At 41.4% G+C, this 17,532-nt stretch overlaps 1 protein-coding gene across 2 annotated transcripts in view; it reads right to left on the bottom strand.

Annotated features, from left to right (window-relative positions):
* ablim3 (actin binding LIM protein family, member 3) overlaps positions 1 to 13,466 on the bottom strand; it is a 42,342-nt gene extending 28,876 nt beyond the window's left edge. For both annotated transcript variants that reach the window (XM_035669871.1, XM_035669872.1), the window contains exons 1-2: positions 13,067 to 13,466; positions 4,118 to 4,255 (exon numbers count right to left, since the gene is read on the bottom strand). In XM_035669871.1, the coding sequence (XP_035525764.1) occupies positions 4,118 to 4,255; positions 13,067 to 13,079 (151 nt within the window). In that variant the 5' untranslated portion in view covers positions 13,080 to 13,466. The remainder of the gene's footprint in view (positions 1 to 4,117; positions 4,256 to 13,066) is intronic.
* Positions 13,467 to 17,532: the final 4,066 nt, after the last annotated feature.

Genomic DNA, 17,532 nt, shown 5'->3' with positions numbered 1-17,532 from the left:
CACACAATTTTACACACACTTTAAGACAATAGACAAGGCGTCAGTGTGTGAAAATCCGTCTGATGGTGACGCTTGAAAAAGACAAGCGGAGGAATAATCTCTGTCATCTATCCCGGATCCTGGAGAGTTGTCGGGGAAAAGCGCAGCTGCCTGCCGCGCTCCCCTCTCTCGCCGCCGGAATCTCTCCCTAGCAACCAGGCATTGGCGTGGTGATTGGACCAGCGTGCCAGTGGTTGCTATAGCTACAGGAAGCTCCCCTTCCCTGTAACCCCCCACTTTTTTCTGTGCTGTGTCTCTTTTTCTTTCTCCTCATAACCTCTCTTTATTTTTCCTCTTTACTCCTCTTGCTATTTGTCATTTTCCTCTCCCTCCTTCTCTTCGACTATATCTCTGTCTATTTCAGTCGCCTTCAGAGAACAGGATGGCAGTACAGTAATGTAGGTTGATGTTATTAACACAGAGGTTGAGTGATGGGGGCTAATAGCATCTAAAGAGAGGCTGAACTGACTGAAACAGGTCTGCAGAAAAAAAGACAAAGATGCTGCAATTTTACAAGATCCCTGGTGAGAACACAGGCTAGAAATGGAGCATTATCAGAGCAGTCAAGTATTTATTTGACCTGTCTCTGTAAATCTGCTATTCCCTTTAGCGCTGTTTTATGAGTAAAATCACTTTTGTGTTAGAAAATAACTACTGGGCAGTTTATGTGCCAATGTGTCTGTGTTTGCATTTGTCACTGTCTGTGCTTGTATATTTGTTTCTCTGCTTCTGAGTTTTTTTATTAACACGCACAGGCCCATTTTTGCCTTTGCGTGTGATTTATGTGTGTGTTAGCTTTGCGCTCGTGCCACTGACAGGCCAGGCTGTTTCTGTTGGAATCTAAGAGTGCCAATTATACTTCAGAGGCGGGGTAAATGTGGTCACTATGTCATTAGGCCAATATGCACGAGTCAGCCTGTCTGCTGGTAATACAACACCACATCATCCATACAGTACAGCTCGCTGCTACACTGAGAAGTGCCACAGGATCCACATAATCCACACATACACCCCCACTGCCTTCTCTATGTCTGGAGTTGATGCATCAATCTGTGAGCTGGCTTCTGTCTTCAGCTTTTTCCACAGACTTCTTTCTTTAGCTGATTGCGTGGCTGCTACTCCATGCTATAATCAGCTGCTGTATAATGGGTTCAAATGAGAGGTTAAATGCACATGATTAGTGATCTGTTCTTCTTCTGACTAATGCATGAGAGAAGAATTATGATAATGTGGCATCCAGAGGTAATGTGTTTTGATAAAAGTGTGGGCAGAGACACAAGGAGGAAAAAACGATGGACGGGATGGATGCATGTATTTCTATATGCTAAATCAATGTGTGTGCTGACAAAGTACTAGTGTGTGTGACCGTTTGAGACTGGTATGATCATGATGTATTCAGTGGGGCATAGTCAGCCCTTTTGAGGAAAATGGAGACAAAAACAGAAAGAAAAGGAGGAGAATAAGGAAAAAAGGAGGAAATAACTGAGAAATTATGTCATGATTTTGCAGTGGAAATTAAGGGACTGAGGCGCACACAATATCATTGGTCAAGGTCAATAACCTGGGTAGAGGCTGATTGTATGAAAAAAAAATTCCCAGCAAAGAATGAAATCAAATGTTGAAACACGCCCCAGTCACAGAGTTCATAAACACGTCCGACAGATATGGCAATTGGCTGCTGACAGTGGATTGACACTCTGGTGCAATGGTATAATACAGTTTAGCCATTAGCCTCCAAATAGCACACCCCGCATGCCAATGTCATCCTGTCCCAAGATGAGAAATTGATTTCATGCTTGGGTGACTGTCATCAGGAAAGAAAGGGAGAAAGCAAGAGAAAGAAACAGAGGGAGAAAAACTGAGAGAAAAAAGCAACCGAGAGATGGAAGAGAATATAGAAATTCGATCTCAAATCCTGCTTCTGCATTCCCAACCATTCAGCCTCAGATAATATACAGGGAAGCTAATGGAAAGCAGAGAATAGAAACATGGACAATAGAGAATAGATGGAGTTTATGAAGTTCAAAAGAACATGCAACATGTTTGTGAGTGAGGGGGGTTAGACACTGAACAATAAAAGCTTTAGAAAACTGCTGGCTGTGCAGAGGCCCATACAGGAGAGCATATTATCGGTGGGGATGTGGCAGAGTCTGGCCGCACAATAGTGCCCCATTGCCTCATGGGATGTGGAGAGCTCTCTGGAACATGAGAGGGGAGGGGTGTCTGATAGGTGTATTTAACATGATGCTCATCGATGACCGTTTTCCATTACTGTGCCGCCACTGTGAGTGAGAGGGAAATGAAGGAAGGTAGAAAAGGGAGTGAAAATCAGATTGGTATTACACTCGAGTGATGATGTAATGTTTAGGCGACAAAAACAGCACCCCCATCCCCCCTCTTCTTCTCTTTTCTGCTCGCTTCCTGTGTTCACCCCCCTTTTTCTCTGGGGCACAGAATAGCGCCTTCCAATTGGTTAATAGCACCATAGAGATGCTGAGAATATCCACCAACCAGGGCCCGGGTGCCCCTTCACATTGTTACCACAGCAACCTCTCACAACCACAGTGAGCGTGCACACATGTATGGATGTGCACGCTCACATGCCTGAGTGCATGTGTGTATGTGTGCACTGTATGCATGTGTTTTCATGTGTGTGACGGCTACACGTAGGGAGCATGCAACAACAACCCTCCGATGAATAGCCTTCAGTGAGTTTATCTACTGTAGACCAGCTCTGTGCTGCACAACAGTATAGTGCAGCTCATATAGTAAGAAACACAACTTACTCAGCTTCTCAACAACAGCTGCTTACTTATATTTAAAAAAATAGAGCTTTGAAAGATTGCCCAGGAAAGTTTCTAATATAACAGAATTAAAATGTCCACCTTAGAAAGTCATTTTAGAAAGTGAAAAGTTTTTCTTAAACAGTCATTGTTGCCCGCAACTGTCTGTGGCAGATTGTATTAGCATAATAGCTTGCTGGCTAGTTAAGCAGGCTTAAACTAACAAATTAATGTTAGCTTCGTGAAAATCCTATCTTTGGTTTCCAGATTTTTGTATGCCTTTATTTGGAGAGTGACAGCTGAAGCCAAGCAGGAAACTAGGGAGAGCGAGAGGAGATGACACGCTTCAATGGGCTACAGGCCGGAAATGAACCCTGGCCACCATAGCAAGGACTTAGCCCCAGCACATGGGTCGCATGCTCCACCAGGTAAGCTACTGGAATGCCCCAAATGGACTTGTTTTAATACACAAACTCTGTCAAATGCTTTTAAATGTGCACTTGATGGATATTTGCTGAAACAGTGGTTCTCCTCCTGCAGCATGGGGGGCGAGGGGTCTTTAAAGGGGTTCCAAGGGGTCCCCAGAAAAATCTTAAATATTTAAATTTCACTATTATTTTATTGACCAGAGGTTGAGAATGAAAGACTTTATAAGAATTAAAGTTTTGTTTATAGGTTGCACACTCTTCACTGTAAGTTTACCAATCCACAGTATAGACAGTTACGGAATAACTAAGTCTTATCAGACGAGGGATCCCTGACACTGCATCTTATCAAATATGTATGTATGTATGTGAATCAATTTAGGGGTCCTTGACACCAAAAAGGTTGAGCACCACTGTGCCTGAGACTGAGGCTCAGGACTGCAAAGCTAGTTTGAGACATTAGTTCCCAGGACTGCAAAGCTAGTTGAGATAGTCTCATTAGACCACAGCGTACAACCAAGGGAAAATCCTCTCTAAGTTGGCAGTGCAATAACAAGCTACCTTAGCACAAGCCTAAGTCCCCTGCAAGGCACCTCTGATCCGTTCCAATCCCCACCGTGGGCTAATAGTAGCACTCGGCATATACACTAGGAGATGGATGAACGATGGGAATCCAGTGTGTATCTGTCAGTGTGTGTGGGCGTGTGCATGGAAGGTAGTGACCAAGATAGATGTCTTGTGTACTACTGGAATCTGAGTCCCATCTTATTTAACTTTAACAACATTTGTGACCACCACCCACCCCTGGGGTCTGTTTGCTGTTTGCTGTTTCTGTGCTGTGTTGTTAAAGAGCGGGCTGCCATGTCTTACCGGTGCAGGTGAAACACTTGACGTGAAAGTGGGTGTCCTGTACTCGTACCACCTCTCCTTTGCATACTTCCCGACATCGCTGGCACCGGATTGGTCCAGAACTTCGCTCACCGCACGCTGAGCCTTGGTGATAAGCTGCTAGAGACAAAAAAACAACAACACACAATTAATATTCTATCTCTGTGTTCAACTAAACTGTTTTGCAAGCTGAACTGACTGCTCGCTAAGCCCCACTTAGTTACTGTTGCTACGCCTGTCAAGCTTTCCATTCTTGCACAGCACATATACAGTTTACAGTGATAACCGCTGGCAGGTTACTGCTTTAAATCCTTGGCAATTTTTGAAACAATGGGTTCTTTTTATCCAGCAACAGCCAAGTCAGTGGCAGATTTTATTAGCTACTAACTCTGTAAAGCTTGATGGCTACAGTAGGCCTATAGATATTTTACTAAAAGACTGAGGCTAAAGCTAACAGGTTCCAGTCAAAAAGTTAGCATATTTATATGATCCATGTAAAAGACATGAAAATAAGGAAACATGTTCTTCTATTTTGCAAAGGGAAAATGTAAGATCAGACTGCTATTCTAACATATCCCCATGTAGTTGTTTTGCTTACATACTTTTATTTATGCTTTATGGTTGACAATTTAAACTGTGTGTTGTGTTTAAAGTTGCAAGAGTAAAGGCTTTAATAGGACTAACCAGTTTGTTATGCAAGCATAATGTTATCTTGGATAACGAGTTTGGCCGGGATTGCTGGAGGCCAAATCCAATAAATCAAGACAGAGTTAGTAACATTAGCCTTCACTCTGATATAGCAACATCCAGGAGGATCTCCCCCAGCTGAGACATACTACCTACAGTGGATGTGCTAGATATGAATGAAATGTCTGGCTTTGAAGGTATGCTGGGTTAAGTTACTACTGTAGGTATGAAGCTAGTTAGTTGGACGTGCTAACATTTGCAGCGTACATTACAGCAGGCAGACACACTTTTAAAGCAATTCCTTACACTTTTTCTCTTCTATTTTTCGTTTTTAGAGTCTACCACTACCCAAACTCTTTACATGGAGTACTGCTACTACCAGAGTAGCTGCACAACAACAGCGAAATTATGTTGCTATGATTAGACAAATAGTTTCACCTCATAAATACTGGTATACAATAACAACATTATTCACCAATCCTGTACCTGAAACCAATATATTCCTACTAGTCAAGTTAGTTTTTGGAATTGTCAAGCACATCAAATGCAACTCCAATTAGCCATAATCAGCATTTCTACATAGCACAGACGCACAAACACATAAAACCATTGTATTATTTCAAAATCAGAATGGATTTCAGAATTCAGCTGAACAAAACTGCTTTCCATATTCAAAAAAAAATCTCCAAACCATCACCAGAACACGGCTCTGAGTTCACTACAGATGGTAGGTGTGCAGTTCATACAATAAGATCAGTATGTAGTTCTGTCAACACTTGTGCTGAAGCTGTGAGGTCTGACACCTATGTAATCTGGGTAAGCTCCAGGCTTTCTCTCCCACTGTCTGCATTTTTCACACACTCATACAGGCTGACACACACACACACACACTGATGCGTCAGGTTAGAAAGTGGATGGATCCCCTTACCTCATTATGCATTAGCTTACATGTCAGACTCCTGCAAGCCCGGCAGCTATTTCATATTGTCAGGAAAGCAAGTTCTCACATAAAATCTTAACAGTAATAAAATAAATGCTATCACAAGCAAAAAGGTCAAAATGCTAGATTAATTTGATCTTAAATAAGCTCGGAAAATGAATTTATCTAAGACCTCTCAGGCTAATAGAGGCTCTTTAAAGGTCCATCTACTCCTCTAGGCTATAAACAGATTATCTTATATCCCCAAGAAGAAACAACCATCCTCCCAGTACTAAGACTGTGCCAAAACAGCTGGGCTCACGGTCTCTTATTTTGCTCCATCTTCCTTAAGGAGCATCTGAGTGGTCCTACACTCAGTGGAAGGGGTATAATGGCAGGGTAACCAGCTGGCCTTACTGCCTACCTGAATAGCTGACTGAAGGACTTTGCTGCTTCAGTTAGAGCAGCACCAGCATATGGGCTGGCGTGACAGAGCTACTGATTCCATTTCACTGGATGAATCCCGAAGGACTCGCAGCACTTAAAAAGTCTAACAGCCTTGCATGCTTCATAGCCTGAGCACCCTTTGCACGCTCCAAGTCTGACGACAGTATATGCATAGTGTGGGCTGCACACTATGTGTACTGAGTGTGAAGGCATACATCCATGGGTGCAAGATAATGTATGCATGTTTATTTTCCTGTTCAGGACAGGAGTGTGGGCACTGGAAATATGCAAGCATGATTAATTCCCCGTCCCAATCTCCCACACTAAAGTCTCTGTTAGTTCATTGTTTCCCTCACAATGCTGGCAGCACCACTGGGACCCACTACCCTGCCTGATAAGTGCCTAGCCACTGGTTCAAATAATGACACTCCCTTGGTAGTGGGTTTTTGTATATTTGTGTGTGAGAGACCAAGCCAAGGAAGGAAGGAGGCAATCTTTTTTTGTCGTAAAATCAAATGAGCAACACTGATCCCATCAGGTGTGAATGAGAGATAATGGAAATCAATGGCACAACAAGCAAGCCTGGGCCAGCAACTACTGGAGACACAGAGGACATTTACTTACAATGCTGACCTTCTGAAATTAGGCAAAAATCAACCCACCGTATAACAGCCAGGCAAATTTGTATAAAAGAAACAACAGAGAACAACAATGGCCAAGATGTTGAATGAAGATTGTCAACACATACCTGATTTATACTGGGTGCTTAGTAAATAGCAAAAATTATTGCAGATTTTTTAATGAATGAGATGATTATTTAACTTGTTGGATGTACGTGCCAAACGGCCGCACCTCTGCAGGAAATCAAGGTCTACAATCAGCTCAGAAGCTGAAGCATTATATAACTCAATCAAATTGTGTCAGGGCGTTCATTCTCATTGAACGCAGCCAAGCTCTCCTTGTCTAAACCCATTACAGAGCTCTCAAACAACCCTCCATCCTCTCCCATGTTGAGGCGTTGAGTCATTCTTCTAATGATAGCCACCAGACTACAGGTGTAATCCACTGACTTCAAATCAGTGGCAAGTGCCCTGGGAGAATACAGCCTCCGGCAGACAGGTGATAAGAACAGGGCCAGGGTCAGAGAGGCCGACAGCATCCCCAGGGACTGTGAGGCTGGTGCTATTTCTGCCCCTGACCTGACAGCCCCGGGGAAGAACATGCTGGGAGCTCAGTCACAAGGGATGCTGGAAGATCAGTGGTGACGAGTGAGTGGAGTGAAGAGTAGGGAAAAGAATCAAAGAGAAGCCATACAAAGACAGTGGTAATTTTTTTAATTATTAAAGTAAAAAAAAATTTGTTGTTTTATGACCCAGGTTGAGTTTTTATAATTGTAGGCTAGTTTATGCTAACATACCAATGCTTTTGTATGGGTGCAGTTGTATTATTTCATGAATTGTGGACACAGGGACAACTTTACATCAACATCTAGTGTGCACAGACTGTAGGTTTGAAACAAGTCTAATTCAAAAAACACAATAAGCCAATTATTTGTAATTGACACTTAACGGTAGTTTAAATTAAACAATATTAATGGGACTAATACAAAGATGCGACTTGGACAAATCATAGTCCATCAAGTCATTTTATATTGCTAATTTAATGGTCTGTCTCCAAAGAACCAGTGAAAGGCAGTACCGACAGAGAGAGGCAGCGGGGAAACAATGTGTAGAGCCAGAATATGTTTACATTAATTCACCTAAATTGGTTAATTAAGTATTATTTTTGACCAAATCAGAGTCAGTGATTGTTGGAACAGTAGAAACACTAACTAAGATGGTTTTGGTGAGATTTATTTTGCTCAAGGAAATAACTGCCAATCTTCAGTTATGGGGCCCAAAATGAAATTATATAATAAAAAACGCTTACATGTTTTACAGGTGGCATACATTTCAACCACACACATCCTTTGTTGTCCCTAAATCAAGCCGGCAACCAGCAACACTAAAAGATGATGCAACACCAGCAGTACAACATGTAGTTCGGCTAATGGCAACAAGATGCCAGCGTCAAGAAATCACTGTATTCAAGTGAATGTGAAAATAACCAACATACATGAAATATTTTCAACAACACCACAGAGTCTCAATAACTAATGTCACTTATGTCTTTGCTAGAAGTTTAAAACATATTGTTTAATTAAGAATCCCATAATAATCTCAGATTCATCAACAAGCCCATTATCTGACAAGGTTTACTTACTTCAGAAACTAAGTAAGGAGTACACCCAAATCCAAGCTTCTTCAGTTACCACAAATCATATCACTGTTTTTCTACAAGTTAAAATCTGATTAAAGGTTTGTTCTATTATATATAAACACATTCTATAAAAACAACACGTCATCCGTGTCCGTCATCTAATGCAGCCAACGGTCAGATGCCTCCCTGCCTTCCCCCACCGCCTCTCTTTATCTCCCATCGTCTCTGTCAGGACCTTGACCAGGAGCATTCATCAGAGCAATGATAGTGTCCGGTGGTATCACAAACATACTGTCACTCTATGGAGAGAGAGAAAGAAAGGTCACTCTGCTGACAGTCTGAATAATCACTCAATCCTACCAGAAGCCAAGGTCATGGAAACGGCAACCTTGAGGACACAATATACAATTTAGCCACAGTAGTGTAGCTTTGTACTTTTTAATTCTATTCATTCAATTTAAATTAAAAAAAGAGTTTAGATCTTACAGATGAAACTGGAAACTGGATGGTATTTCCATGCAGTCTCCATAAATTCCTTTCCACAATAACCAAACAGAATACCAGTGCAGTAACCACAATAACGGTGCTGCAAATGCACAAGAAAAACATGGGCCTCATTTTTACATTGGTCTGTAAATACATACCAGTTGTACATGGCTGCGTAATCTGAATATTCATGAGTGCATCCCAGCATCTGTGTTTGCATCTGTGCATCTTTGTCTCCCACCTTTGTTCTCTGTGTTATTGAACTAAGGCGTCTGGCAGCAGGAGTGATAAATGGTGTTTGGTTCTGGTTTCGACTGCTCACCAGATGAGGCAGAAGAGCAGGAATCATATATGATACAGCTCCCCTCCCTGTCAACCCTTGTTCTGACTCATTCCTCCCATAAAACACAAACTGACATTGAAACAGCACAGAAAATATCCATCATTTAATATAGTACTGTATGTAATGTATTTATACATTTATTTTTTTCCCCATTCTATTCAATTCTCTTAGACGGACACTGTCAGTGGATCATCAATCTGTCCATTCATACACTCTGGTCCAGTCCAAGATATTGTATCTCAATAACAACCTACCATGACATTTCAAATGAATATTCATGGTTCCCAGAGGACAATTTTTCAGATTTTGTGAACATTTTGTCTTTCAGCATCAAAAATCAGAACTTCCCCTTGACAAACGCCTTGATCCATCTTATCTGGAACACACTGGACTTTGATCAGCGGCACTATTTTTCCTTCTGTTGCCACCATCAGGTCAAAGTAGTGCTGGGCAATAGCGGAGACAACTGATAGCATAGCTGAAACAAGTGCTGGAACTCATTTGTTTCTTGCGCAATGGAACATTTGAAAATTATCTCTTTGAATACTTAAATACTATTTGTTTTGAAAAGGAAAATGTTTTTACTACATTGCAGTTTGCACAGTAAAAGTTATTTACATTTTACATTTTTTAATGCATTCTGATTCCTTTATATATTGTATAATTTTGTAGAGCGAAGATAATGCTATAGTCTTCACTATATACATGATGACATTAAAATGTTTTATATTCTATGTACTCCTGACAGTAGAATCAGCCACTATAAACCTATATAAAAGTTAATTCATGCAAAAAACAAACAAACAAACAAAAAACATGATATATCCTGAAACTGCCAGAATCTGATGGTACAATTGTATGGTCATACCGCCCAGCACTAGGTCAAAGCTATCTTTTACAGAATTACAATGAGATCAGTTCAAAGCATTCCTACTCAGCCACTGATGACAAAGCTCATGCTGATGCAGACTAAATCTGGGTTAAAGCAAATCAGGTTGTTGCAAGACCTTTCTTCCACTAATCTGCATGATTCTACTACAAACAAGTGTATCTACATTTAATTAATTCCTGTCAACCAACTGGAACATAAGTTCTCTTAACATGCTCACAATGACAATGTTGTGTAACATGCTGATATTTAGCAGGTAATGTTAACCATTTTCACCATCTTAGCTCAGCATTTTAGAATGCTAACATTTGCTAATCAGCACTAAATACAGGCAGATGGGGATGCCATTAGTTTTGCAGGTATTTGGCCATTTACTGGTATTGGACAATGATGGTGGAAACAAAGTGATAATGATTCATCATCTAGGAACTATGAATGTCTGTATAAAATGTCTTGCCAATCTCTCCAATAGTTGTGGAGATATTTTGAGCAGCTGATGGTATTGTATAATGAGTAAGAGAATCACCATAAGACCAACATTGCCATCCATACTGCTAGTGGGGCTAAAAAGACTATACATGAGACTAAATAGCTAAGAAAAATAGACAATAGAGACAATTATACCTAGGATTAATTTGCATAGAGTCCGTTCATTCAGATCATTAGGTTGTATGAGATGCAGCATGTCTCTTTAAAGTTAAAATACCCAAATGGGATGTATTTTGTCTGATACTTGGGCACTAGCTGCTATATAAAGAGAAGAGAGAGAAGGGAAAGAGGTGTCAGTGCTGTCTTTGATGTATGGCTCTGCAAATCCCCTCTGTCCCTGAGCTCAATAATCAGTATATTGTTCAACATGTGTTTTATCACTCTCCTGAAACACACATACTGTTCGTATACTGTATCTCAGAAATGGCCCGATTCATCATTTAGGCTCAAGTTTGCGTCTTTACTATTATCATATATTAGTATTTCTTTCTCAGTATTTGTTAGGTCCTTTCCACCAGAGACTAACCTGCTACACCTACAGTCCTGCCTCGTCTGCCAGCCAAGCAGAAAATAGGAGTCTGACGAGACACACAAACACACACACACACACACACAAACAAAAAAAACCAGTGACCATGAGAGATAGAAGGCCCAGAAGATGAAGACAGACAGTCAGAGCGGTGTGTAATTACTCTGTGTGTGTCGATGGCCTCTGGGCTATCGCACCCAATGCAGCGGAAAACACTGCACACACCACACAGCCTAACAGGCCAATTCATGTCCAAACCTTGAGAGTGTTAGAGAGTGGAGGGGAACATATGTTTGACTGACTGGAGGGATGGAAGTGAGGAGAGGAGAGGAAATGTTCTTTCCTCAGCTCTGATGCCTGCTGTGTTTTTATGCCTAAAGCCAGACTACAGACACATGCCACACCACTATCTGCCTGCTCTGACAATGCTGACATTCACACACACACACACACACACACACACAGTTAATTGCAGACACATAATCACACGCAAGTGACATACCACAAGTTGCTGTGTGTTTGTGTGCATTACTTCTTTGACCACATGCTTTTAAATCACAAGAGCTTGTGACAGCTCTCCACATGCTGGCTGCATGTACTCCTCCCCTCTTGTTGTCAGCTGAGAAAAACATTTTGAAGCTTAACAAAAGAATTCTACACATTTTCTCAGCAAGAGAGGAGCTGCGACACTCCCGGCACACACGCACAACACCGCACGAACTGGCAGTCAGGCAAGGCTCGGTACCAGAGGGTTAAGAGCACTGGATGAATAATGTAGTGCCACACAATGACAGGCTGGATTATGAATGATGCAGTAATACCCGGTTCCTCCTGTAGACACAGAAGACAGGGGAGGGAGGACAGGAAGCACATGACACCGTCAGTCCACAAAGCACCTGGTGCACATCAACTTCAACTGGCCTCACTGACAGTTGAGGGACAGGGGGAGAATTTTTTCTTTAGAAAAGTCTTCCCTTGGAAATCCAAAAAAAGCCTGCCTTGCAAATCAACCAGTTATAACTTGTAAACACAACAAAGTGGAAGCATGCACACAGGCGCGCACACATGCACACACCAGCTGACCAACAAGCCCTACAGGGAAAGCCCTGATTCAGCTGACAGAGGATCAGGGTCACAGTCAGCTGATATAAGGTCAGCTTAGCATCATAGCAGCCCCTGGGCCGGTCTAGGGTATGACAGAAACTCTCAGGCTGTCAGACTTGTACTCTCGCATGCTGCATCAACCAACCCAGCGGTCAGGTCACAAACCTCCAGCTCAAGGGTATTTCCCTGCTCCTGCAAACGAAAGTGATAGAGGACAGGTGTACTTTTATGAAGAGATGACAGCTGGAAGCCTGGGTGGTCACCCAAGGGAGGTCAAATGTACTACTGCTGGTGGAAAGAAGGATGAGGAAGGAGAGAAGATGAAAGAGGTGATAGAGGAGTGAAATAGACATTGAGAGGGTCCAAGCAACAGCTGTTATGTGGATAAAGAATCCCAAAAATGCTCCTCTATAGATGAACTCTGGGCAAATGCTACTTTGACCTCCAGATATACTTAGCTCTGCCATCCTCTCTAAACCTGCTCCAAGTCTATCATCAGGGCATGTTGAGAGGCACGTTTCACAACATATTTGTCTTTCCTGGATGTGCATAAAAATCACAATTTAATAGCTATGAAAATTAATGTGATGGCATATTGAGGTGCATTGAAATTACATTGGTTAATTCTTGATTTCAACCTTATATAAGTTGGCACTTTCTGGAGTCTCTTCCATCACATACAGGCTACTATTGTTCAATGGTAGTTCTCTCTGCTCTCACCTATAGGTATTGTCCTTGCGCTTCAAGTGGAGAGATAAAGCGCGCAAGAATGGACTTACCACTGGAACTCATGATGCCCAACGTGTTCTTATCTAAAACAAAGCGTCTCCGTCGAGAATAATCCCATAAAGCGAGAGGAGATCTTTATAAAAGTCATCAAAAATGAATATCCAGTGAACGCAAATGATGCTCCTCACTCTCAGCAACACAGTCAATTTCTGAGAAGGTGGACAGAGACAGAAAGAGAGGTACCCCAAAAAAAATGTGTAAGAAAAGAAAAAACAAAGCGAGGATATTTCCAGAGATTATAAAATCCAAATAAAGCTCCTTTTCTTGCTGTGTGGGAATGTCGGTTGTGATTTATTTTTTTTCCCAGGGAAACAGGCGGCAGTTACAACACAACGCTGCTCAGTCGGATTCCACCTTCACATTTTCGCTCCTGGCTGATTGCAGCTCCGCCGCTCTCTCCCTGGCGGTGTGCTGCTGCTGTCACTGCGCGCCGCTCACACAGCGCAGCCACAGCACACCTGTTCCGGCCGCCGCTTTCAAAATAAAACCAATAGAACGATTGTTTTAGTCTGTATCCAAGTGTTTATATCACTGCAAAACTAAACAAATAAAATACCCTTAATGGATTCTTCAAAAACACATCAAAAACCTTAGTCCAGGTGTGATTGCCGGAGATACCTGAATTTGTCCATTAATCTAAAAAGGCAAAAACAAAAACCTTTTAAACACATCATTTTAGATGCCCTTTCTTAACTATTCAAATAATTTTGATTTTAGGAGCAAATTACTTTTTCCTTAATTTGAAATATCTATGTACATACTATTATATTTTACTATATAATTTTCTTTCTTTTTTTTATATGTATATTTCTTTTCTAGATATATTGTTAGATATTCTAATATAATTATTATTTATTTTATTTAATGTCGACAAACACATAACTCCCAGGGATCAATAAAGTATTAAGTAGCCTAGATTTTAAGGGCTACATGCTTCTCACTTAATTACTTAATTGGAAATATTTGGCCATCCATTAATTATTAATTGTTATGTGTTATATGGTGTTATTAAGGTAGGCTATATAAAGGGTTCTGAAAGAGACTAAAATAAACATCTGAAAACACCCCATTCTAGTGAAGCGGATTTGAAGAAGTACTGTAGTTAATTAACAAATTATTAATTCAAAAATGTTATTAAACAATGAAGCAAGTGGAATGAAATAGGATGTTACCGGAATGTTGTTGTTATTCGCTTTGTAAATAGTATCTGCATTGCAACACCAACTCAATCCATTGGACAGACCACTTCAAGCCTCAGTTTGTGATATATCAGTACAGCCTGAATATAAATGATATATATATATATACATATATGTCCTTGTATGCAGCCTAATTGATGTCCCTTGGATCTGGAGGCCAAATAGCCTAACCATTATTTGTGTGAATTTATTGTGAAAAGTTGCCTTACTTCCGGTATCACTCTACCTATCTGTGGGTATCTTGACCGCTCTCTCTTTTTATCCTGGGTGAAGCGACGTCACTCCGGGCTGCTGTGGACGCTCTGGGGACACTATAGCCTACACCACAGTGCAAGAAGTGCGCTGAAAAGTCATCAGTCTCAGTCTTAATTCATTGTTCACACGAGGTGAGGGCAGAGAGCGAGATTATCACCGCCTGAAGCCTTTTCAATGAATGTAACAGTCATTTGAAATTGGGCAGAACAATACGGATCAGTAACCTTTCAAGAAAACTGCCAATAATACTTTGAAATAAATCTATTTAAAGACTCTGGAGAGGGTCTGTGAAAGGACTTGTTGGTGGGGGTTGTTTTTGTTTTTTTGTTTGTTTTTTTGTTGTTTTTTTGCAGCGCTAGGGAGGGCTTGTTGCTAAAACTGTTGTGACACCGCCCTCTTCTGGAAAGTGGACGTAAGCAAATTAGTTAATTGGATTATTGACGGTGGAGCTGTGGTTGAGGAGGAGAGGTTAATTGTTGTGAAACTGTTGACGCACATACTCAGCTGTGCTTGTTTGGAGAATCTCTGTAATTGTCTTGATTGGCCCATAAAGCTAGGCCGGACTACACAGCTCACACTGAGTTGTTCCCAGACCTTGTTTGATTAATATCAGAACTGTTGTGCATTATGACTCAGTGTTGTGTTTGCATTCAATAGGTCCAGTGGCATTAATGTGGAAAGAGCTCCATCGAATGGTGAAACACCCATCCGCTGTTTCCCAAGCAGTCATTAGTCAAATCTCCGTCAAAAGCAAAAAATAGTCCAAATAATAACATAGGATCTGGTGGCCTGCACAGGGTCAGGTCAGTCTGAGCACACTGGATAATATTTTGTCAGCCTGTGTTATGGTCTGCCCATGGCACTGTGTATGTGTGTGCTGTTTTTATTAAGCTGCATGTGTGTGCAGTTTTTATTTTATTTAACCAACTGCCTTGTCCCGTGTCCTGAGGAAGCCCTGGTTCTGAAGCCTGGAGGAAGCTGGACAATGGCGGGATGTAAGCGGCGCCTCTCTCCCTCTCTCTCTCTTTGCTGCCCTGTGCAGTCTTACCTCTTTTGGTTCTGGAGCTCAGTGGTTGTACAAGATGTTCTCTCTTTTTCCTTTACTCCCTCTCACTGTTTCTCAGTTTCATCAGGGAGCTTCGTGAAACTATAGTGTGGATTTTACTGAAAGAGAAATGGATTACAAATGATTAAAAAAACAATTAAAAAGTCACCCTTCACAGGGTGCCTTGGTGGTAAAGAGAGCAAACGTTTATACCATGTAACCCCAGTATCATGAATTTGAATAACGATTCTTCCAACGTTTCACTGCCCAGCAAACTTAAATCCTGATCTAAGGCTTTATTTACTAGGTTTTGTGCTCATATATTCTTAATAATTAATAATTAATAATTCAATGGTAAGTCAAGTACAGCACGCCACAATATGAGTGATTTCATGTCTTTATTAAAGCATGTTTACTGACCTGGCTCATGTCAAAGCTTATTATGATAAGCATCAGTGTTATGAATGATGATAATTTACTTAATTGAACCATCTTCATCAGGGTGTGTGTAGGTGTGACACTATGTAGGTGGGTGCACCGTGGGCCTGACGTGTGCCGGGTGCTGATTGTGCCCCTATGTCAATCCTGTGTTGTGCTTTTGTCCTCCGGACTGATGGGGCAGAAAAACAGGAAGCTGGCCTTCCTGTGCACTAAAGGCAGCGGGGCAGAAGCCCATCAGGTCAACACCCTGTTGTCACTGTCTGCGAAGGCGCCAGTGCCCTCTAATCGACAATAAAGACATCCCCTGATATCTGTTATTACTGGAATAAACCTGCACACTGTTGACATCAGTCTGCATCAGCTGATGGAAACAGTTCCCTTAAGAAGGCCAAGCAGTATAAACGTTAAGCACTAATTCAGCTTTTTATGAGCTGCTGAACACATGACAGAGAGATGATTATGTTTCTTTTGCAGCCCTAATGTATTACTACATTGTATGGCCTAATCATCCACTCAGTTTTTTTTTATTAGAGGTAATGTGTCTTTTGTTTGTCAGTCACACTCAGGCCATGTGCCCACTATCAGTAGCACTGATCAGCAATACACTGCATTCTTCACTAACCCTCACAATCCTTGCCCTTTGTCCAACCACATGGCCAGGGGAAAGTACACACACACACACACATACAATCTACCATCCACCCTGTAATGCTACGCTGCTATCTCCACCCATTCCTGTCTATTTCTAATTTGTTGCTACCCAATACACCCACATTCTATTTTTCTCTGCTTCTCTCTCTCTCTCNNACACACACACACACAATTTTGCAAACAGAGCAGAATAAATGGTCTGTGTCCTGCAGCCTTGCATAGCCAATTGCATGATCACATGTGCAGTGCAGGGCTGATATTCTGTGTTCAGGGTGACTTTGTCATGGTACACTGGGGGCTGGGGATACACAATCAGTTCCAGAGTTTATATTTAACTAACCAGGCAAAAAAAAAAAAAAACCCATAAGAAACCAAAGTAACAATGGCCAGGGGATTGTTATCTTCCCTCACACAGATAGCAATGGACATGACCCAGAAAGTGAGAAGTGTCAATGATAAAGACAGGTCACTCTGCATTGTCATGTAACACATGAGGGTAAATACTTCACATTTCATTACACATTATGGTGCACTTAGTGTAATGCAGGCAGTGTGTCTGAATTGATGGGCAGGACTGTGAAAGCTCTGCACCTTTGGAATGAAGATGAGTGATTTATCAGGTATGGACTGAACAACTGTGCAAACCAGCTGTCATCTTCTGACTGCGGGTGCGTCAAACCAAACTGGTGTGACTGGTGTTGAAGAATGAGGAAATAGAATGGCTTATTGTAGTTTTTTGTTATTGTAAATGGAAAGAGGTGTCACCTAATTGCCAGGGTTTAATAGCTTTCGAGATAGATTAAAATGTAATTATAACCTGACCTCTTTTCACTGGTTCAATCTTCTTTTAGGCTCATATGTTTGA

This window comes from Morone saxatilis, unplaced genomic scaffold (genome assembly GCF_004916995.1).
Source record: "Morone saxatilis isolate NCDOM2014 unplaced genomic scaffold, NCSU_SB_2.0 Contig22, whole genome shotgun sequence".
NCBI classification, from domain to species: Eukaryota; Metazoa; Chordata; class Actinopteri; family Moronidae; genus Morone; species Morone saxatilis.
This window is presented reverse-complemented; position numbering and strand designations above follow the sequence as displayed.